The sequence below is a fragment of the Solanum stenotomum genome, chromosome 8, assembly GCF_019186545.1.
Source record: "Solanum stenotomum isolate F172 chromosome 8, ASM1918654v1, whole genome shotgun sequence".
Lineage (NCBI taxonomy): Eukaryota > Viridiplantae > Streptophyta > Magnoliopsida > Solanales > Solanaceae > Solanum > Solanum stenotomum.
The window spans coordinates 10612454-10633910 of record NC_064289.1 but is presented as its reverse complement, the minus strand read 5'-3'; the positions used below and the strand labels follow the sequence as shown (position 1 = coordinate 10633910).

Sequence of the window (21457 nt, the reverse complement as noted above, 5' to 3'; positions counted from 1 at the left end):
AAAATAAGTTTGGGGGGGGTAATAGGACCTTAGTAAAGGTTAGGTGTGTCTCTGGGATTTCGGGCATAGGCTGGGGGGGTACTTATGCATTTTCCCTTAATTCTTTTATTAAGAAAATTATCTATAAGTATATTTTGGGTAATTTGATAATGTGAATTATTTCTATACATATAAATTTAATACACAACACAAGAATATTTTTACTTATGTAAAATTTAATACATGAATAATTTAGCTTCTAATTAAATACCAAACGATAAAACAACATTTGTTTGGCTATATAAAGAGAGAAAATAAGATGGTTTACTTGAAATCTTTTAATTTACACATATGATAGTATAAAAACTTTAAACTATTCTTAGTTAAAACTAAAATGTTGTTTTAACTTTAATAAACAAAGGGAATCCCATAAACAAATTATTATTCTAGTAAACTAAAATTTACTAGTAACTAATTTGCCTGTGTTTATTTATTTGTCAGGATATGATTATTTTAATTGGTCAAATAATTATTATATAGTCAAAGATTTTATTATTATGTATAGTAGAAATGAATGGTTCTATAATTTGTTATGAGAATTGTTGACTGACCTTTGCTATGTATAATTATTGCAGGAGGGGACTTTTTAAATTTCAAATAAGCAATAAATGTATGCACTAGTTAATTACATAGTTAAGATATTTACAAATTTCCACTCTCAGTCCATATGCAATGAAATGCTAAAGTTTATTAAAAATATTTTTTCTACCTTACGTTAAAGTTTTCCCTACTATAATAACTTTAGATTTATTTTTATTTTTTTATGGATAATATGGCCATCAAACTATGCTCATACTTCCAAATATAAGATAAATTGTTAAGAGGGAAAATGAAACGAATTCAAATGAAATCGAAGTTGCTACACTATTAATGGAGGTGGTGCAGTGAATGAGACTACTTCTTTCTTACTCAAAGGTCTTGGGTTCAAATCTTGAGTATGGAAAAATCTTTGATAGGGAGTGTTTCTCTCCGAATTGGGCCCTACGTAGCGCGTATTCGGAATAGTCTGGTTCTAAGTGTTTCTCCCCAAATGGGGCCTTACGCTGCACAAATTTGAAATAGTCAGGTTCTAATACAGATATCAAACACCAAGTGAAAAAATGAAAAAAAAGTAGGGAGCCTTTCTCCCCGAATGGGGACCTACGCTGCACGAATTTGGAATAGTCAGATTCTAATACGAACATCAAACACCGGATGAAAAAAAAAAAAGAAGAAGAAAGAAATCGAATATAATTGTTATTGTCAAAGAATAAATTGAACAACCATTCTCAACTCAGTTTATTTTCATTTTCCCACTTAATCATAATTAATAGGTGAACTCAAATAGTTAGTGGACCTATACATAATACTTAAAAAAGTATTGTAATAATTTTCTTATGCGTACACTCTGATTAATTTGCATGAAATTAAATTTAACAATGTTAATATTTCTTAATTGCTCTTGCCAAGAAGTTTAAACAAACTATAAACTTACTAAATTTACATATCAGATCAAATTACGTTGATACATGAGTTCTTAGATAATAACTATGTATAAACAAACAACTCTTATGCATATTTGGTTATACATTAAACTTTTTGCTAGACATTACAATATCTTAATTATAAAGTAGGAGCTATAATTAGTAGTGCTATATATGAAAATCAATTTCAGAGAGTATCTTCTAACGGATTGGATTAAAATTTTATTTTATCCGCAAAAGATTAAGAATGAGCTAATTAAATGAGTCTCATACATTGGGATTATGCAATTTTTCATAAAAAATCACTTTGCCGTTAGTTTTTATTTGGGAAAAAGGTCTCAAATATATCCAAGCTTTGACCGAAATTGCTGTAACAATCTCAAACTTTGGGCAGGACCTATTACCCCTGCACTTTTTAATAGTGTATTTTAAATATATATATAAGTGTCAACGTGAACAAGTTATAATGATGCAATATTTATGATGTCCACGTGGGCACTTATATATATTTAAAATACACTAAATAATAAAATAGTGTAGGGGGTAATAGGTCCTGCCTAAAGTTTGGGATTGTTACAGCAATTTCGGTTAAAGTCCAGATATATTTCAAACCCTTTTTCCTTTTTATTTTGTTGGAAATACGAACGTAGTATGATGACTACATTGATCACGAAAATTCAAAAGTTACTTTAGTGAGACATTTCTATAAGTTGGATGACCATTTGAGGAACTGACTCCTCGACTTTTCAAGGTAAGGATAAATCATATATCCACTATCCTCTCGGGATCCCATTTATGAGATCATATTGAATATGTTGTTATTAATATAGCTAGTCCATAATATTTAGTAATTCCACACCTCCTCAATATTTGCATTACTATTTGTACAACTTTAATATAGTTTACATATAAATTTATACTTCACATTAAAAATATCAAATTCAGATGGACTTGAGCCTGAAATGATGAGTAAAAAGTAACTACAAAACTTTTTTTTTTTTTAAAAAAAAAAACGCAATCTTCAAAAAAGAGAGACGAAGAAAAACAAAATGAACCATTCGTATTGTTTTTTCACAAATTTAATGAATAATTAAATCTTAATGTGTTCTAGATTGAATTAGTATTGTTACTCCATTTTCTAGGATAATTAATTCTAAAAATAGTCTTAGATAAGAAAAATCATATATAAAGGGACCAAATTAAACCATATATCTAAGCTAATTAAAAGTAAACATTGTTTAATCATATATCACGAAAAACTAATATTAAAATTTATTGAAAAAATTGAAGATAAAAACACTATTATTATTTATTTGAAATATGTTACTAATTTACTATGCTGTGGTAGGTAGACTGGCCATGCCGTGGATCTTGTCTCCTTTGTCATACTCTTAAAACAGTAAATCGGCGTCAACGCGTTAATTCTTCTCGCTGTTCTATTATGTTTTCTTCCCTCTATTATTAAATCTCATTTAGACGTCTCGAATTCGAGTTCTGAAAGTTAAATTTAATTTCGTAAAAATATGTCATTTTGTTTTTGGTTAGATTTATACAAGTGTTAATAATATAAAGTTTAGTTGCGCAAGATTTTGTATTCATGTACTAGTTATAATTCTATTTTTTTCTACTCGATATGAATAATAGGTAAGTACACTCATAACTTATACATGTATTACATTTGCAGGATTTTAAGTTGGTAATTAAACACCGTACTTGATTTGTATCCAAAGGTGTGATCTAGTGGTCAATGAAGTGATTGACAATTCGAGGTCTTAGGTTCAAAATTCAGTGGAGACAAAAAACACTAGGTGATTCTTTTCATTTGTCCTAGCCTTGATGGACAGGGTTACTTACACTAGGTGATTCTTCCTATCTGTCCTAACCTTGGCAGATAGAGTTACCTACACTAGGTGATTCCTTCCATTTGTCCTAGGTTTGGTGGACAAAATTACCTGATACATGTTGCTCATTGAAGGTGATAAGTATCCCGTAAAATTAGTCGAGTTGTGCGAAAGCTAGTTCTGACACTATGATCATCAAAAGAAAAAGAAATATCGTACTTGGTGTATTGAATTTTATACATAGCAAGTAAAAATGCTACCAAATATGGTGTACTAGTTCTGTTGATTTTAATGCATGAACAATTCACTTTCAAACCACCAGCAACCAAACAACCCTTAAGTGTTCTTACCACTAAAATGATATTTTTCGACATGAAACTAAATTAATCGAGTTCCAAAGTTGTTATCAAACACCGAACGAGAAAAAAAAATCCTCTTTTTCTTTTGCGCACAATTTTCCTCAATTAATATAAAATCCTAATCTTGTCTTAGACATCAGAGAATGTTGAAATCTATTGGCTGAAATTCTTATTAACTTTTAATTAATTAATTTGGTAGGTAGACATAAAGTTAGGTTTAAATTTCCAGTTAAATGCTGTAGTTTTATGGAATTTATGAGTTTGCGTCTAAAATCCTTAGCTGCTTTTTACACCAAACATTTGTTATAGAGTCTTTTATAGTCTATAATTAATTAATTTCTTCTTAGAAAAAAAAGAAAATACTATAGTATAATAGACAATTTTTTAACTGTTTCCTTCAAGGAAAAACAATGTTACTTATTATGTTTTGACTAATATTAACAAATTTGTCCTTTGGGTGCACTTTTTTCAACGTAACATAATATATATACTGTAGCACAAACGTGTATATTAATAGGATAATTTGTCTTCATGCAGAAAAATTAGACATAGGAGACATTAATTAATGTGTAACTATATAATTAAGTAACTAATTATTAGAAAGGCTTATATGATTTAATTAAAAAAAAACGTGGGGACTGTCGCAGAATAAATGAAGACTTGCGATTGATGAAAAAGAATGGAGTTGGCTAAACTTTTAGAATTTAGGCTATTGAATCTTGACAAAAATTGTGGCCTGGTGGAATGCAAAATCAGAATTTAAAGTTCATTATTTTGGAATTTTAGTCTTTTTATGGAATTAGGTTTTATATTAATAATTTATGCATATTCAGTATATATTTCTTAAGACAAAATTATAAAATTTGAATTGAAAGCTAATTGTAAATAATACTTTAGCTTAACCTAAAAGCTCGGGCTAAGAAGACACAAAGTCAATAAGAGGATACATGATATTTCACCCGCACCCTCACCCTCCAAAAAAATTATATATTGATTGAGGGAGAAATCAATATGATTCGATTCTTCACCACAGGATGTAGGGTGTATTTAAGCTAACGAGAACTTAAGAAAAGGATAAATAGAACAAGATACCATCAGTCTAGACGTAATGAATGAGATTCTTTTAGTTTTAAACAAAGGTCTTAGGTTTTAATCCTATGAATGAAATAATACTCATGACTATTTATATTTTAACCTTATTTAAAGAAATTCCAAAAAAAAAAAATTAGCGAAAACTTGAGATCGTCTTATTAGAAATCATGATGGATCATAAAATATTGACAACTAATCCTTATAAATTATCAAAATTTGACCACAAATCCAACGAACGATAACATAGCTATGTTATGGCCATATTGGTGCTCAAACAATTACCATTACTTTTGGAGTCAAACACTATTATTTATATATTTTTTTAAAAAAATAATTCGCTCAAATATATTAATTAAGCAATTTTTGGATCAAAATTAATTTAGCATTGATTTAAAAATTTCTGAATACGCTACTATTGACGATCGCCATAATTTACCGTATAATGGAAACATGCACCACAACTTAACAGAACGTCTTTAATTTTCCTCGTCAAATTGCAAAATCATTGAAAAATATTCCACAAAAAAGGAGAAAGAAACAAAAAAAAATGCAGAAAAAAGAATAGAAAGGCCAGTTGTTGAGCTGAGGAAGAAAAAAAAGAAGTCTAAATTGGAACGTCATGAATTGTGACGTATGAGTTGATTTTTAAATTATGTAATATAATTGTCCATTTTCAAGCTGGTAAATCCCTATCAAGAGTAGTTTAAACAATTAGACACTAAAGTCTTTCAAGTTCTAGAATGGGCAACAATGCCTCATCATGAAGATTTGCTCACAATCTATTTCCTTAAATTATTATTGAGGTGTGCACCTCAACGAATTTCGTAGAATATCTACTATCTAGTGTCTCCCATCAACAATAGGTATCAGGTAATTCTATCGATCAAAATTAAAGCATATGTATTCAAATTGTAATATTAACTTAACACACCCTCTAAGAAGTATAACAAATAATATTTTTTTTACTACATCACTTTTTAAATATAATAAATTCAATATTTTGCGAAATGCATTGAGAAAATGATTATAATTAATAATAAAGATAAATCAAGAACTAAATCATAAATTACGTCTTGATTTTTCAAACAGGTCAAATAAACATAAACATCTATTTTAACAGAGTGAACAAGTAAAGATGAACGAAGGAAACAAGTTTTTCTTTCAAGCGACATAGCTAGGACGGAGTACTGAAATGGGACTCTTATCAATATGTACAATTCCGTCAAACTTATTAATTAATTTGGTCAAAATATATACACTGATTATATATATATATATCTTTGGTACGATACTGACATGAATTGGACCTAAATGGAGAAATGAAGTCATAGAACCAATCTCAACTTGTTTGAGACATAATTGTTGTATATAATACTAACATGTATATTGTAATTTGTATAATATAAAACTCGTTTACTGTTCCAGAAAGAACAATAAGATGCACCCACGAACCTACGTGCAAAAAAGGAAAGAGAGAAAACGATAACAATAACATACCTAGTGCAATTTCATAAATGGGGTTGGAAGAGGGTAAAATGTACGCAGGTCTTACCCTCACCTTTGTGGGGTAGATAGATTATTTTGTATAGACCTTCGGCTTAAAAGAAAGAGGGAAAACGACAATCCTTCATATTATCATGTCAAAAAGGAACATGCTCACACCAAAGAGGAACACATTTTCAGACTAAAGATAACATTTTTTCAGTGGTCCTAGCCTTGCAACTCTTTTTTTTTTAATGACCGTGGTGTCCGGGTTAGCTTTTGCGCACCTCGACTAATTCCACAAGATACCTACCACCTCCTACCAGGTAACTATGTCCACAAAGGCAAGAACAAATGGGAAGAATCACCTAACTATGTCCACCCTGAGTTTTGAACCCAAAACCTCATGGTATTCAACCTCGCAACTCATGTTTTTGGACGTTCAACGCAAGAAATATGTCTTTACCGTGTAGATATTATAACGCAATAAAGCAGCATTATTCAAGAATAAAGGTAGATATTATTTTGCCAGTGTATTAGTAAGTTTTCATATCAGATACAACAGTTAGACTATACCAACAGTTAAAGAGTTTTCGGTTTAACCTCTACATTAGAAATCATATTTCAGTTTCGACGATGACAGGTCATGCCTTCATCAACAGTATGCTCGTTTCACTACATTATTCTTTACTCACCGGACAGAGAAGACGTAACATTATGTTCTCCAGAACAAATCCAAGACAGTTCCTTAAAATTGACAAACAAAGCAAGATATCATTCTTACAACTTTAAGACCTGCAATACCAAAAAAAAAAGGAGTCATGAAGAGTTGGCATTCCTAGAGAAACACAACAAGGAAGCACAAGCAGTAACTGAGGTATTTTTGCTGTTAGACAGAACTTCAAATCACTTTTTAGCAGCTGCGAACAAATAGCAAGTTAATTCTAGTACAAACCAAGCAACCCCCATCATCAAGAAATGGTTTTGCATTCAATTGAAGTCTGAGTATCTATTTAGTCCCCATTCTTTGGAATGTCCGGTGGATTAGTCAAGATACGTGCAACTAGGTCCAAACACCACATCATATTTAATAATTTAAGGAAAAAGGTTCCCCTCATCTACATTAACCGTTACTTGAATTAGTTAGTTTCTTCTAAACTAGTAAAACTGGTAAAGATCATTTTAATGCAAAAGAGAGTGAAAATCCACTAATCCTTTTCTCTGTTAATTGAATCGTTATGCTTGATCGAGACCTAAAGATGGTCTTAATCGAGGACTTCAAACTGATTCTTACACTACGAGCAACTAGAAACAAAGCATCCTAAGTCTGCACATTCATCTGTATTTCTCAACATGCACTGCAAAAGTACATTCTTTATAATTCACTATCATCGAAAAAGGATAAAGCTTTCCAGCAGGACAGTATATTTCAGCTAAAGAGCAGACCAAACCTAATAACAAACATATGCTGAATATTCCAGCAAAAAGGGACTCATCATACATAACTTTTGACAAAAGCTGTTAGCAGCTTCAGACTACCGGAATGTTCAATTTTATCGATCCACCCGTTGAATAAACGCTCACTTAAAGCAGCAGCACAATTACAAAGAAAATAGATTTCGAAGTAATGGAACACATAAAAATCACAATGAGTTCTAAATCATTCACACTAGTAATACATGATACATTGATAATCATTCATAATAAACGAAAAACGTAATATTAACAGGAACAGCTGAAGATAAATATGAATATTGATCAAGAATTACCAAATTTACAGTAGCCACCAATGCAAATGCAGAAATCTACATTTCAGATGAACCCAATGCTTCTAATTCATCAATGCCGTGTTCATTGCCATTCGCCCTCTCATAAAAATCTGCAATTAATTAAACTAACTAATATACATCCATATTCAAATGATCATTCAAAATCTACTACCAGCCTTCAACAATTGTCTTCTCTTTATTAGCAAGAACGCCACCACACACACCTGCAACATCCCAGCAACACCCACAAACACTAACCCCAGTTTCTTCCCCAAATTTGGCTTCTTTTTCTTTGCTAGTTGATGCGATTTCTCATAAGAGTTGTGGTGTTTTTTATCATGATTAGAGGGTTTACTCTCCGAGGTAGTCATTTCCGGAGCAGAATGAACAGATTTTGCTGGTGGTGGAGGATGGTGTTTTTGCTGGGATGACGGAGGAGGCCGCGGTGATGGTGGTGGAGGCGGCGGCGGAGGAGGTGGAGGTGGAGGTGGAGATTCCTTAGACGGCGGAGGAGGAGGAGGAGGACTCTCATTTTGCTGAGATTGCACGGCAAGAGCAAGGAAGCAAAAGCAAACACCCAAAAAAGTTAAGATCAACAATGACGGATCCATACATGGGCAAATCAATCACTAAACCTCAATTCAAAGCTAATTTGGTGTCAACTATATGAATCTTCAATACCCATTTACCTTCATTTGAACCCCTTTCATCCAAATCAACTCCCCAAATCCTCCTGGCATCTGGGTTTCTCCCCAATTAAGCAAAATCTTCACCAAATTTAACAATTAGGCATAACAAGTTAGGGTTCATCAATTTGCAAAATAAATGGCACCCACCAATTGTCTCTCTGATTTTGAGGAATCAACTAAATGGGGCCCAAATGTAACGATCCCAAAATGTTGATTTCTTCCAGAAATTCGAAAGTATTAAAGAGGAACTGTTGAAGATGATGATGCCCCCCAAGAACTAGGGCATCATGTATTGGTGTCCGGGTGATTATGCAGGGAAACGGGTCGGATACGGGAGTTGAAATCGGGTCATAAATTGGGTTAACCTTCACCCCTGTTTCTGAGAAATGGAGGAAACAGAAATGGGGACGAAGAAGGTAAGAGAGAGAAGTGGCTGTTAGAGAGAGAAGTGGAATGGTTCAATGGTGGGTCTAATTTGGTAATTTAATTCCATGACCAAAAATAAAAATGCAACATCATTTCACATTTTGGACACATTATCGAAAGTTTCGGATTTGAGCTAATAAGAGTAATTTAGATAGAAGCATCGCTTTTATAATTGATAACGCAAAACTATAGTAAGAAATCTTGCTAAAGCTAGAAAAAACACAAAATTTTCCTATTGAACGTATCAGATTTTAATATGAATAGCAAATATCGAGTAAAAAATCATTCGAAAGAAAAGAAGAAGAAGCAAGACTCATTTACATGTTTGTGTTTTTGGATTTGATTTTTGGTACTCACTTAAGTTTTATGAATCAATAATGTAAAAGATAAACTTCTTCGTCTTAATTGATATAGTGTAATTTGGTATGAATTTTAATTAAAAAATGTTTTTAGAAATTTATGGTCTAAAATAAGTTATAGATGTTAGCGTAACTATAAATCATTTCATTAGGATTAAAATGAACATTTCAAAATTAAATTGTTACTAAATATAGAATATATATTTTTAGACTAATAGTAAAAAAAGAGAGTTATTAATTGGGATAAAGTGAGTATATTAGTTAGAGATAACTTAACCAAACAAGGGAGTAAAATCTATTTGAATGGTTGTCTTATGCATTAGGTTAAAAGTCACATTATCCTACACACTATGATATTCAAGTTCTATTTTTATTTTTTATTTGATTTTTCGTTATTAAGATTAATTTAAATATGTGTTGTGTAAGATCTATAGAGGACTAAATATTTCCTGATTTTTTTTATGCACGTAAGGTTCGAAATCAATTAAAAGTGAAGAGATTATAATAATTTCACCATAATTTTTAATGATATTTCAAGCCTAGTGTATTCTTCAAAGATTTTCAAAAAAGAAAAAGGCAACTCAAAGTTTGGAATGTTTATTGTGGATGATAACAGGTTAAATTTTTTGTAACATTGAATCTTCATGTAATATAATTTAGTTTGTCGGTTGAAAGAAGAAAATCTATTTTTCTCTTTTATTTTCTTTTTATGGGATTATATTTTATAAGAAGAAAAATTGTCTTTACGAGGAAGCCCGACCATCTTACTGACAGGCTAATATTAAGACTTGGAAAAAAAATCATATACTAATGGTATTATATTATATAGTCTACATCCAAAGAAATGTAAAGCCATGAAGTGAACATGGCATGCAAATGGGACTCCAATATTAAATGCCCATCCTATATATAATATATATATATATATATATATATATATATATATATATACACACACCTCATTGAAAGTTATTTTTAAATTTATCGAACATTACTAAAATCTAAAAATGACTAAAAAGCAGATTTGACTAACTTTTAAGTTAATCCAAACAGATTCTTAGTAAACCCGGTAAAGGATTGGCCCAACACAGACCCAATAAAGAGGCGAGAAAGGCCTGGGCCGGATAAGACTGGGCTTGATAGATCGGCCCAGACATAAGCATAAGGTGGAAGCTAAGCCCTAAATGAGGCTCCTTAAATGTTCTTGTAATGCAAAAATATGGTGGGTTTTCAAGATGAGGTGAAAAATGATTTTTGGAAGTGAAATTGTGCTTGGATATGCATTTTCTGTTGAAGTTTTGCAAGTCGAAGACTTCAAGAGCTTGAAAAACTACTCTAAACTAATTTTTGAAAAAGTGAAAAACTTTCGGTCAAATAAATGGGAGCTTAGACACATGATTTGAGGAGGTGGCAAAAGGAATGACAAAAATGGCATAATGGGAGAACAATCACGCAATAACACAACAAAAAAAAAAAAACACTATAGTCCCAAAAAGGGGATCTGGGGAGGGTAGAGTATACACGTACCTTACCACTACCACAAGGAGGTGGGGAGGTTGTTTCCGGAGCAGCTAACAGAACAATACAGAAGTAAAGAGGACATAGAAAATAATAAGGTAAACTTAACATAACATACCAAAGAGGGTCAGCAACCATTACCAACAAAAGGTCATGAAAATTCACAACATACTTATGTTTATGTTGAGATCATGAAAATTCACAGCAGACTTATGTTTATGTTCATCAGTCGACAAGCAAACTATAGTTGAACAAGGTTTTATTACAGTAAAGCAAGGGGTATACCAATCTCCAGGGGATATCACATCTTGTTATAGTTGAACTATATTTCACCATTAGATGGTGAAGCCAATTCCTCTGAACTTGGTGGTCCGATTATGTCAGTCGAACCAACCTGGTCACCCAGCCCTGGACTGACGGTCTCCTTAGCGCTGCTGCTTGTACTTGTTTCAGCTTGTGGTGAAGCCTCCATCATGGCAGGTATCTGAGTCAAGCACCAAGACTATGAATTATACATCTAAAATAAATGCAGGTAGTATTATCACAAAAGAACTCCCAACTTACCATTTCCAAACGCTCTTTGCAGAGATCACCTGATGACTGCACAAAGTTTAGAAACATATTGTCATTAATTATAACAGCCTGAATTTCCACTCAGCTTAAAGTTACAACAATCATTGACCAGAAAGAGATCAAGAAGACTTATAACGCGACGAGTGCACTGTAATCAGAAACTTAAATTTACAATAAACAAGACCTGGGCAAAAAGCTGAGTATTGAGCCTTTCTTTTCCTTTTTCAAGAAATATGTTATCGAGTACTTTCAGTATTCAGAGGCCATGGATCATAATTAACTATTCATCACAACTCAACTCCTCAATTATTTGCAGATATAACGATAGACCAGTATACCACCCATGAAAGCTAAGAGAGGAAGAAGAGCTTACATGTTCAGGATGGTGTTTCTTATCCTCACTTGAAAAACCTGGAACAGTCAAATTCCAATCTTTCTCTGTAAAAAACATCATAGTTAACTTAGACCAATACCACATTTTTTGATCTTTCTAAATCAAATTATGTTATAAAACATCTTAAGCAATGATAGACCAAATGTAAGCATTCCCAGGAATTACTGCATTGATGAGATCATGAAGCAGCCTTTCCGTCAAAAATAGTAAATCAACTGCATTAGGCAAAGCAGAAAGTTGTTGCCTACCAAAATTTTACCAGCAGTTGATGTGTTGGAACAAGATAGAGTTGCATTGTACATGTTCTAAACAACTAAGGAAGTCAAAATCTATTCACGAAAAGGTAAACCATTATATATACTGTATACAATGACAGTGTCACTCTCTCAGATGCAACTAAGACAATTCAGATACTCAACTTTTTAACTAAGTCAGGACTCGGATCACACCTAACTTCAGAGCCACTCCTGACGACTAAAGAGAAAGCTTAGCTATTCAAACTGTTTTCATCATATACTCGCTAGCAACTCTTGAAGCATACATTATAAGGCGGTGGAATACAAATTCTACTAGTTGGCTGTGCGCATAAGGCTCAAAGAGCTAAAGGCATTAAACTGTGGAGACTGATGGTACACCATACAGACATGAAAACAAAGTTTGGTCCCAGTTTGTGTCAGTAGGAGTACGGTGTCAAATTTTGAGACTCTGATTACATTCCAGATAGAAACCTGTGTATAGGCTAAATGCAGAGGATCTCTCCATATAATCATTTAAAAAACACACTCATTAACAGAAAGCAATAAAAACGATCTTCTTATGAAAATATACGCAACAACTAGGACCATTAATTTCTATAATTCTATCATCTTTGATAAAGTATGAAATGACTTATCTTACATTCTAAAAAATTGATAAATAGCTTTTTTTTTCTGAAAAAACAAAACAAAGTAAGCAAGTTTGCATATTTTGCAGTTGCTGGCACAAACCTAAATGTAACAATATATCTTTGGACTCCAGAGTCAAAGATTTCCGATGCTTTGCCAAATTGCAAGCAAAAGTAGTAACCTACAAAGAGGAATGGAACATGAAACTTAGCAAAGAAAATGACAAACAATCAATGTTTCTCCAGAAAGTATTTCAAAAGAAAACTCTTCTTAAAAAAGGTTCCTTGTCATGCCTTTGATATTTTTTTTGGCATTACAACTCAAAAATGGGAAAAGAGGGGGGTCTTTATTATTATTTTTTAAATTGTTAGTTTAAATTTGAGTGAGGGGTAAGTGTGAAAGGAAGAGTCCAGAATCAGCATATGATGACCGTTCAAGAAAAAATCCTCTTTACTGGCTATGTCAATGTTCAACCACAGTTTTTCAAGCTAACAATCTTAGAACTTGAACCGTAAAAGAATGAGAAAGGCAGCATGCAAAACATGAAACCCGCAGTCTCCCAACCTCCTGGCCCAATCCTAACAAAAAAGATAACGATAACAAGGAACAAATCATTTCTATGCCTCACCGAATCAATAAAGTCATCAGCGATCTCTAAAAGAAGCTGTTCAACTTCAGGATCAACTTTTCCCTGTGGATCCACCTGAAACATTATCATAATATGTGGAAAGATGTTAAAAAGTTGCAGTATTAATAACCACAAAACCTATAAATAGAATTTAACTGTTTTGACAAGTATGCTATTTTTTTTCCTTGAGCCGAGGGTCTATCGAAAACAGCCTTTTCACATACTTTGTGCACCAATTTTAATTGATTGTGAAAATAAAAAAAATTAAAATTGATTCCAACGATTGGCTTGAGTAACCACCAAGGAAAACAGAAAGCTTTGGAGATTAACAAGGTGAAGGGAAAACCTGTGAAACTAAATCCTGAATCTTTCTCTTCCCAAGAAACTGATTGCTTGCTTCAGTCCCCTGGCTTGAACTACTCCCAGGAGTCGTTGTCCCAGATCCAGTGGCATCTGGTTCTGATCCAGTCAAACTCAGAGAATTGTGGTCACTAGGGAAGTCCATTGCTGGAGAAGATTGCTGCTGATGCAAAACCTGCTGAGGTTGTTGTTGTTGCTGTTGGAGCTGCTGATTCTGATGCATCTGGGGATGCCCCAATTGCTGTTGTGGCAGCAGTGCAGTTTGCGATTACTCTTCTGGGTTCAAAAGCATTGATTTTTGACGCAAGTGTTGAAGTGAAGCTAATTATTTCTGTATAAGCATTCGATGCTGCCTCTGCTGTTGAAGACGGTAAGAGGGGAAATTCGGAGAAGAAATGGTAGGCATTTGCTTCAACCACTTAAGTTGTGATGAAGTATTCAGAATCTTAATTTTATTTCCCATTTTGGTTCAAAGGCAAACCTAGGTTTCACACATGATGTCCTTTTGTAGTAAGTTACAACACTAAAGTGAGCAGAAAAACCAAATTACTATAAAACGGAATAGAGAACGCGACATTGACTACCGCTTAGACATTAAATTCAACAAGTTTATACGCAACCTTCCCAAGAGGAGAAAGCAAAATTGAACAAGTGAAGATAATCACATAATAAAGGCAGCTTTAAATGACTCTCAGTTTCAACACATACACAAAAACATGCAGACATAACTTTAATCACAATCACACACAAACATTTTTGTTCTAGAGCTATATTTCAATGTATAGCTTACATGACACTAAGGGTTGAGATTTAACACGAAAACTCAAAGGTATACATATGGACCTAAATGCAACAATTGCAATGTCCTTCAGTTGATCTATTTTTTATTAAAAGGGGATTTACAGTTGGGATAGTTACCAATATATACTATTTGGCCATCTAATTTACCATACATGACCAAAATATACACTATAGGTATGTACAATATTTAGTATTAAGTATACACTACATATACATTGTATACATATTTTGTAAACTAGATGGCCCAAAGGTATTGGGCAGTAATTTTTCCTTTATAGTTCTCAGGCATATTTATTTTCCAAGGATAATCAGCACATGCAAGTAAGTCTAAGGGCTCATTTGTTTGCACTTAATGGAGGTCTAAATCTGAATGGTTCAAACCTTAGGCCATTAAATGCATTTGTTTACATTAAGATTTAAACATTTATTTGTTCGGAATTGTTCTAAATCATTAAAACCTTGAATAAAGTGTAATCTTATTCACTACCACTTTGTCAACAACCGCCCACCTCTACCATCACCATCACCACGGTCAACCACACCCACCGTCGCCAACCACCAACCACCTTTGTCATCAACTACCACTGTCAACCACTATTGTGAGTCGCTACCACACCTACCACCTCCATCACTATAATTAATATCTATTGACGCTACCACTATCGGTCAATACCACCACTCTGGACAATTCCTACTACCAACCACCTCCACAATTACAACTAACACCTCCGCCAACTACCACCAACACTAACACCATCATCAACCACCATACATTCTTCCGCTACCACCAACTACTAACATCAACCAACTCTACTATCACAATCATCATCACCACCACCATCGCACCAACCACTACAACACCAGCCACCTTCACCATCATAACTATCACCACCGCCATTACTAGCCACTAGTACTAACCATCACCATCACCACCACCACTACAAACCAGTTACACCATTACTAGAGAACATAAATGTTTCATTTTTTATCAAATAATGATTTTATTTTATATATTTTTTCTAATATTTAATAACTTTTTTATTTGAACTGTATATTAATTATACTTAAAAATAAATAAATTATGCGTATACAGATGTTAAAAAACAAACAACCTTAATCACTCTAATGTGCATTCAAATTCAAATGTCTTAATCTTAATGTAAAAAATGAGGCACAAGATACTAGGACACGTAATTGCACTTTATTCTTTGGATTCCCCTTGTCTGTACCAGTTCTGAGATGATTGTTTGACATCTGGGAAAGGCCTCCGAAGGAACACGTAATAACACTTGATTTCTAATCATATTTAATATTTGATTGTGTAAGAGGTAAACTTTTCCATCATCTTTATTGATCCCAAAATAGTCGAACATGAAATGATAAAAGACAAGTCCAATTAATGAAGCAATTTCGTGCTGCAAGTTTTTTAACTTTAAACACCAAAAAGAATTCTCTAGCTTCTTCTTCTTATTGATGGTGATGATTCTAATCATCTACAAGATAATCGAACATGCAAATGAATAACTGCTTCAAGTTCTTTAACTTCAAGCACCAAACAGAGTTCTCTAACTTCCTTTTTATGGTTCAGGTCTGCTTGGCACACCTCAATAATTCACTGGGACACTTGCTAGTCCTGACAATCTAGGTTCTAAGTAAACCTGTCCACCTAGGATAGGGTAAGAGGGCGCAAACTCATGTTATTATTTTATAGAAACGAAATCAAGACTTCTACTCATCTCATCCAGCAGGAACCACTTCATAAAGCTTCTTGTCCCTACCAGAAAGCTTCACATCCATTAGGAGGCACTCACGCCATATCTCTTGGAATAGCTAACTTCTATCAAATCTTAATCAATGATTTTTAAGGAGAGTAGGACCTAGTTTCAAATTGTTATCATTGAATCAACAAGAAAGATAATAAAATTACAGTGAGAACGGTTATTTAAGAACCGCTTTATGAAGCTTCTTGCCCCTACCGAAAAGCATCACATCCATTAAGAGGCACTCGCGTCATATCTCTTGGAATAGCTAACTTCTATCAAATCTTAGTCAACGATCTTTAAGGAGAGTCGAACCTAGTTTCAAATAGTTAATCATTGAATCTACAGGAAAGACGATAAAATTACAGTGAGAATAGTTTTTTAAGAACCACTTTATGAAGCTTCGTTCCCCTACCAGAAAGCTTTACATCCATTAGGAGGCACTTGTGCCATATATCTTGGAATAGCTAACTTCAATTGAATCTTAACCAATTATCTTTAAGAAAGAGTCAGGCCTAGTTTCAAATTGTTAATCATTGAATCAAGAAGAAAGAAAATAAAATTACAGTAAGAACGGTTTTTTCCTTTAGTAGATCTACCAAAGTAGCAAAGTAAATGGGTGCCATAGAAAAATGCTTGACCTCCTGCAACAGAAGAAGACCTAATAGGAGATTTTATGGCAATTAGCCTGTAGCACTAAATAACAGCATTAGGGTACCTATTTGCGTCTGGTGGGCTATTTGGAGAGAGAAATCTCAGGTGCATTAGAATATTACTAACACTACTCCGAAGGTTAAAGAAAATTGCATTAACATGTTTTTATGTGTAAAGAAGATAGTATAGAAGAAGTAGAACAATTGGTAGATTTCCTAGGATCTATGTAATTATGGAAATAGCTTGTAACTTTTTGGAGGTAGCTACCCTTAATGCTGAAGAATACAACTTTACCTTTATCCAAAAAAAAAAAAAAAGGTAGCATTAGGCATCCCGAGTTGAAAGGAGGAAGCCAATGATTGAAGGAATTTCAAGCTGATTTTAAGATATATACCTGCAATAATCTAGTTCAGTTCGTACAGGACTCTTCTCAACGAAAAATACCTCATGTGATAGGAAATTCCCAAAAGAACAAAACATCAATGGATTTTCTTCCGTTTGATGGCTTTCACCACTAATTAAATTCATGACCTGATTAAGTTGTAAAACACAGCTATGACAACGTCTTTGGAGGGTGCTACCTCAACTCAAATATGAAAACAAATACACTAAATAGCCTAAGGAAGTCATATCTATGCCAGCCACAGTGTGGTGAAAAAATCAGCAGAAAAAATGATAAGTCAGATTTTTTAGTCAATTACATATAAAGCTGGAGATATCAAAATTTGTCACCTGACTGATGATGAGGGAAGTTTGCTGAGACAACCTCTTCCTTAGTTGACCTTTGTTCATCCTTTGTTGGGCATATGCAAGGGCCCGATGCACTCTCAGTTGAGAGCTCAAATTGAGAGATCCCATTATTCCCAGTTTCCCATTGCCTGCATCCCTGAAAAGACTGTCCATGGAAATTCCCTCGATGAAACTGAGAAGACTGCATCAATCCTGACATCATGGCGTGCCTAAACAAAAAGTTGTTACATTATCAATTACTGTCTCAGTTGCAATTTATATGACAAAATTCCTATTTGGGGACATTGCAAAATGTTCCGTTCTATTTCAATATAGCTTAATCCACTGGACTTTTGAGATTTCAAATTTTGATGTGATTCCTGCTTTTATAACATTCTTTTTTAGCCAAGGGTCTCTATCGAAAACAGCCTCCCTACCCCACAAAGGTAGGGGTAATGTATGCGTACATTCTACCCTCCCCAAACCCTACTTGTGGGATATTACACTGGGTATGTTGTTGTTGTTGTAAATTCTGATGTGATTTTTTCTCTATTAAACTAACTTTTCAACAATCACGTTAGAGCTTTCTTCTATTGCCACTAATATAATCTAAAGTCAAATAAACATGTTGAACTACTCCATTCCTAACCAAATATTGTCATATGAACACGAATATGGAATGTATTTTTTCTTTAAAACGAAAAAAAAACATTTTCTATCCAAACAGTGTCTTAGATAGTCAGAAGTGAATATGAGAAGAAGAACAACAACAAACACAACAACATACCAAGTGAAATCCCACAAGTGACGTATGGGGAGGGTAGAGTGTATGTAGGCTTTACCATTACCTCGTGGAGGTAGAGAGGTTGTTTCCGGTTGACTCATGGCTCAAGTGCAGCAATTTCAGGTATAAAGAAGAAAACAGTGACGAAAAACATAAAAACTAATAAGAATCCTACAAAAAAAGAACATGAACAACAACAAAATAGTGCAGTAGGTGAAACACAATAAGCAAATGAATATACATATCAAAAACTACAACTATAAGAATACCGATAAGCTTGAACCATTGAAAGCACAACAGTTCACTAGCTAATAATCTTCTACCTTAATAGGTGGTCTCCATTCCCTCTCCCTCTTATCTAAGGTCAGAAGCTGCATCATGTCGTGTCTAATCACTTTTCCTTAATAATTTTTCGGCCTACCTCTAGCTCTACCTCTCCTTCGTGACTACTACATCCAACCCCTCCGCATCTCCGCCGACGTATATGAGAAGAGACATTAGAAATTCAAATTTTAATTTGTTACTGTACATAGGAATCATACGAGTGCTGAAGTGAAAGCAAGTATTTGTTACGGAAATCCAAAAGTTGGAATTGAAAATTAAACTGGGCAGTGCCTGCAACAAGCCTATCCAGACAACAGAGGCAGCTTGACAGTTTGTCCTATTATGCTGATTAAGTTGAATTCCTGATTCAAATCAAAGAGTTATTGATTCAAACTTTTCTCAATCAATTGCCGACAGAGAAAATCTTTTCAAAGAGTCTATGTAGTTGTATTTTGTTGAAAAAGCTTTGATAAGAACTTTAAAAGCTCTCCAGAAAAGAAATTAAGAGATCCCATTATTCCCAGTTTCCCATTGCCTACATCCCTGAAAAGACTGTCCATGGAAATTCCCTCGATGACACAGAGAAGACTGCATCAATCCTGCCATCATGGCGTGCCTAAAACAAAAATTTGTTACATAATTGGTTACTGTCAGTTGCATTTCATATGACACAAGTCCTATTTGGGGACATTGCAAAATGTTCTGTTCTATTTCAATACAGCTAAATCCAGTGAACTTTTGAGATTTCAAATTTTGATGTGATTCCTGCTTTGATAACATTCCTTTTGAGCAGAGGGTCTCTATCAGAAACAGCCTCCCTCCCCAGACCCTACTTGTGGGATATTACACTAGGGGGTCGTTTGGTGTAAGGGATAGTATCAGATAGTCCCGGGATTAAATTATAGTACCGCTTATTTTGTTGTTTGGTTGGCAAGTTCGGGATAACTTATCCCGGGATTAATAATTAGTACCGGGATAAGTTATCCCTCTCCTTGGGTGGTATAGTAATCCCGGGATAACTTATCCCGGGATAAAGTAGGTAAATGACAAAAATGTCTCTTTCAACCTTTTTGTTATATCACTTTTTACCTTAATGAAGGGCATTTTTGTAAATAAATAAATTGTTCTTAAAATTTATTATTTTGAATACAACAAACCAAACACTCAATAAAAAATAATCCCAACACAACTTATTCCATCATAACTAATCCCAACATAACTTATCCCAACATAACTTATCCCATCATAACTCATTTTCAAACCAAACGACCCCTAGGTATGTTGTTGTTGTTGTAAATTCTGATGTGATGTTTTCTCTATTAAACTAACTTCTCAACAATCACGTTAGAGCGTTCTTTTATTCCCGCTAATATAATCTAAAGTCAAATAAACATGTTGAACTACTCCATTCCTAACCAAATATTGTCATATGAAATCGAATATGGAATGTATTTTTTCTTTAAAACAAAAAAAGGCATCTTCTATCCAAACAGGGCCTTAAATCGTCAGAAGTGAATATGAGAAGAAGAACAACAACAACAACAAAACAACATACCAAGTGAAATCCCACAAGTGACATCTGGGGAGGATAGAGTGGATGCAGGCATTACCACTCCCTCGTGGAGGTAGAGAAGTTGTTTCCGATTGACTCTTGGCTCACTTGCAGCAATTTCAGGTATAAAGAAGAAGAAACAGTGACAAAAAAACATAACAACTAATAAGAAAAATAGTGCAAAGCCTACAAGAAAAGAATATGAACAACAACAAAATAGTGAAGTAGACAAAACACAATAAACAAAATGATTATACATATCAAAAACTACAACTACAAGAATACCAATAAGCTTGAACCCTCGAAAGCACAACACTTCACTAGCTAATAATCTTCTACCCTAATAGGCGGCTCTTATCTAAGGTCAAAAGCTGCACCATGTCTTGTCCAATCACTTCCTCTAATACTTTTTTGGCCTACCTCTATCCCGTGACTACTACATCCAACATCTCTGCATCTCCGCTAATGAATATGCGAAGAGTTTATAGAACTTCAAATTTTAATTTGTTACTGTACACCTTCTGAGGAATCATACAAGTGCTGAAGTGAAAGTAAGAAGACATTACCGAAATCCAGAAGTTGAAATTGCAAATTGAGCTGGGCAGTGCCTGCAACAAGCTTGACCAGACAACAGAGACAGAGAAAATCCTGATTCAAATCAACAGGTTGTTGATTTCTCAATCAATTGCCGACAGGATCTTTTTTGTGGTAAAAAAAATTTGGAAGAGTCTTTGTAGTTGCGTTTCGTTGAAAAAGCTTTGATAAGAACTTTAAAAGTTCTGCAGAAAAGAAAATCCACCATTTTTTCAAAAATAGCTTAATATCTATATGCTCGATATAATTGTGTACTGGGTGTGTTGTGGGAGAATGAAAATGTTTTTTCATTGGAAATATTTTCTTGAAGAATGTTTTTCAAAAAAAATTAAGTGAATATTTTATATTTATTTTTGTATTTGTAACCAAAAAATATTTAAATA

At 33.6% G+C, this 21457-nt stretch overlaps 1 protein-coding gene and 1 pseudogene across 1 annotated transcript; both read right to left on the bottom strand.

Annotated features, from left to right (window-relative positions):
- Positions 1-6780: 6780 nt before the first annotated feature.
- LOC125872502 (uncharacterized) lies at positions 6781-9196 on the bottom strand. The gene is made up of 2 exons (XM_049553240.1): positions 8046-9196; positions 6781-7071 (listed from the first exon to the last, which is right to left on the bottom strand). The coding sequence occupies exon 1, from the start codon at positions 8654-8656 to the stop codon at positions 8204-8206; it is 453 nt and encodes a 150-aa protein (XP_049409197.1). The 5' UTR covers positions 8657-9196; the 3' UTR covers positions 6781-7071; positions 8046-8203.
- A 1984-nt stretch (positions 9197-11180) lies between these two features.
- Positions 11181-21234, bottom strand: LOC125872497 (transcription initiation factor TFIID subunit 12b-like; annotated as a pseudogene).
- Positions 21235-21457: the final 223 nt, after the last annotated feature.

Coding starts and splice junctions, on each gene's coding strand:
- LOC125872502 (XM_049553240.1), bottom strand. CDS start 8,656: ATGGATCCGTCATTGTTGATCTTAACTTTTTTGGGTGTTTGCTTTTGC.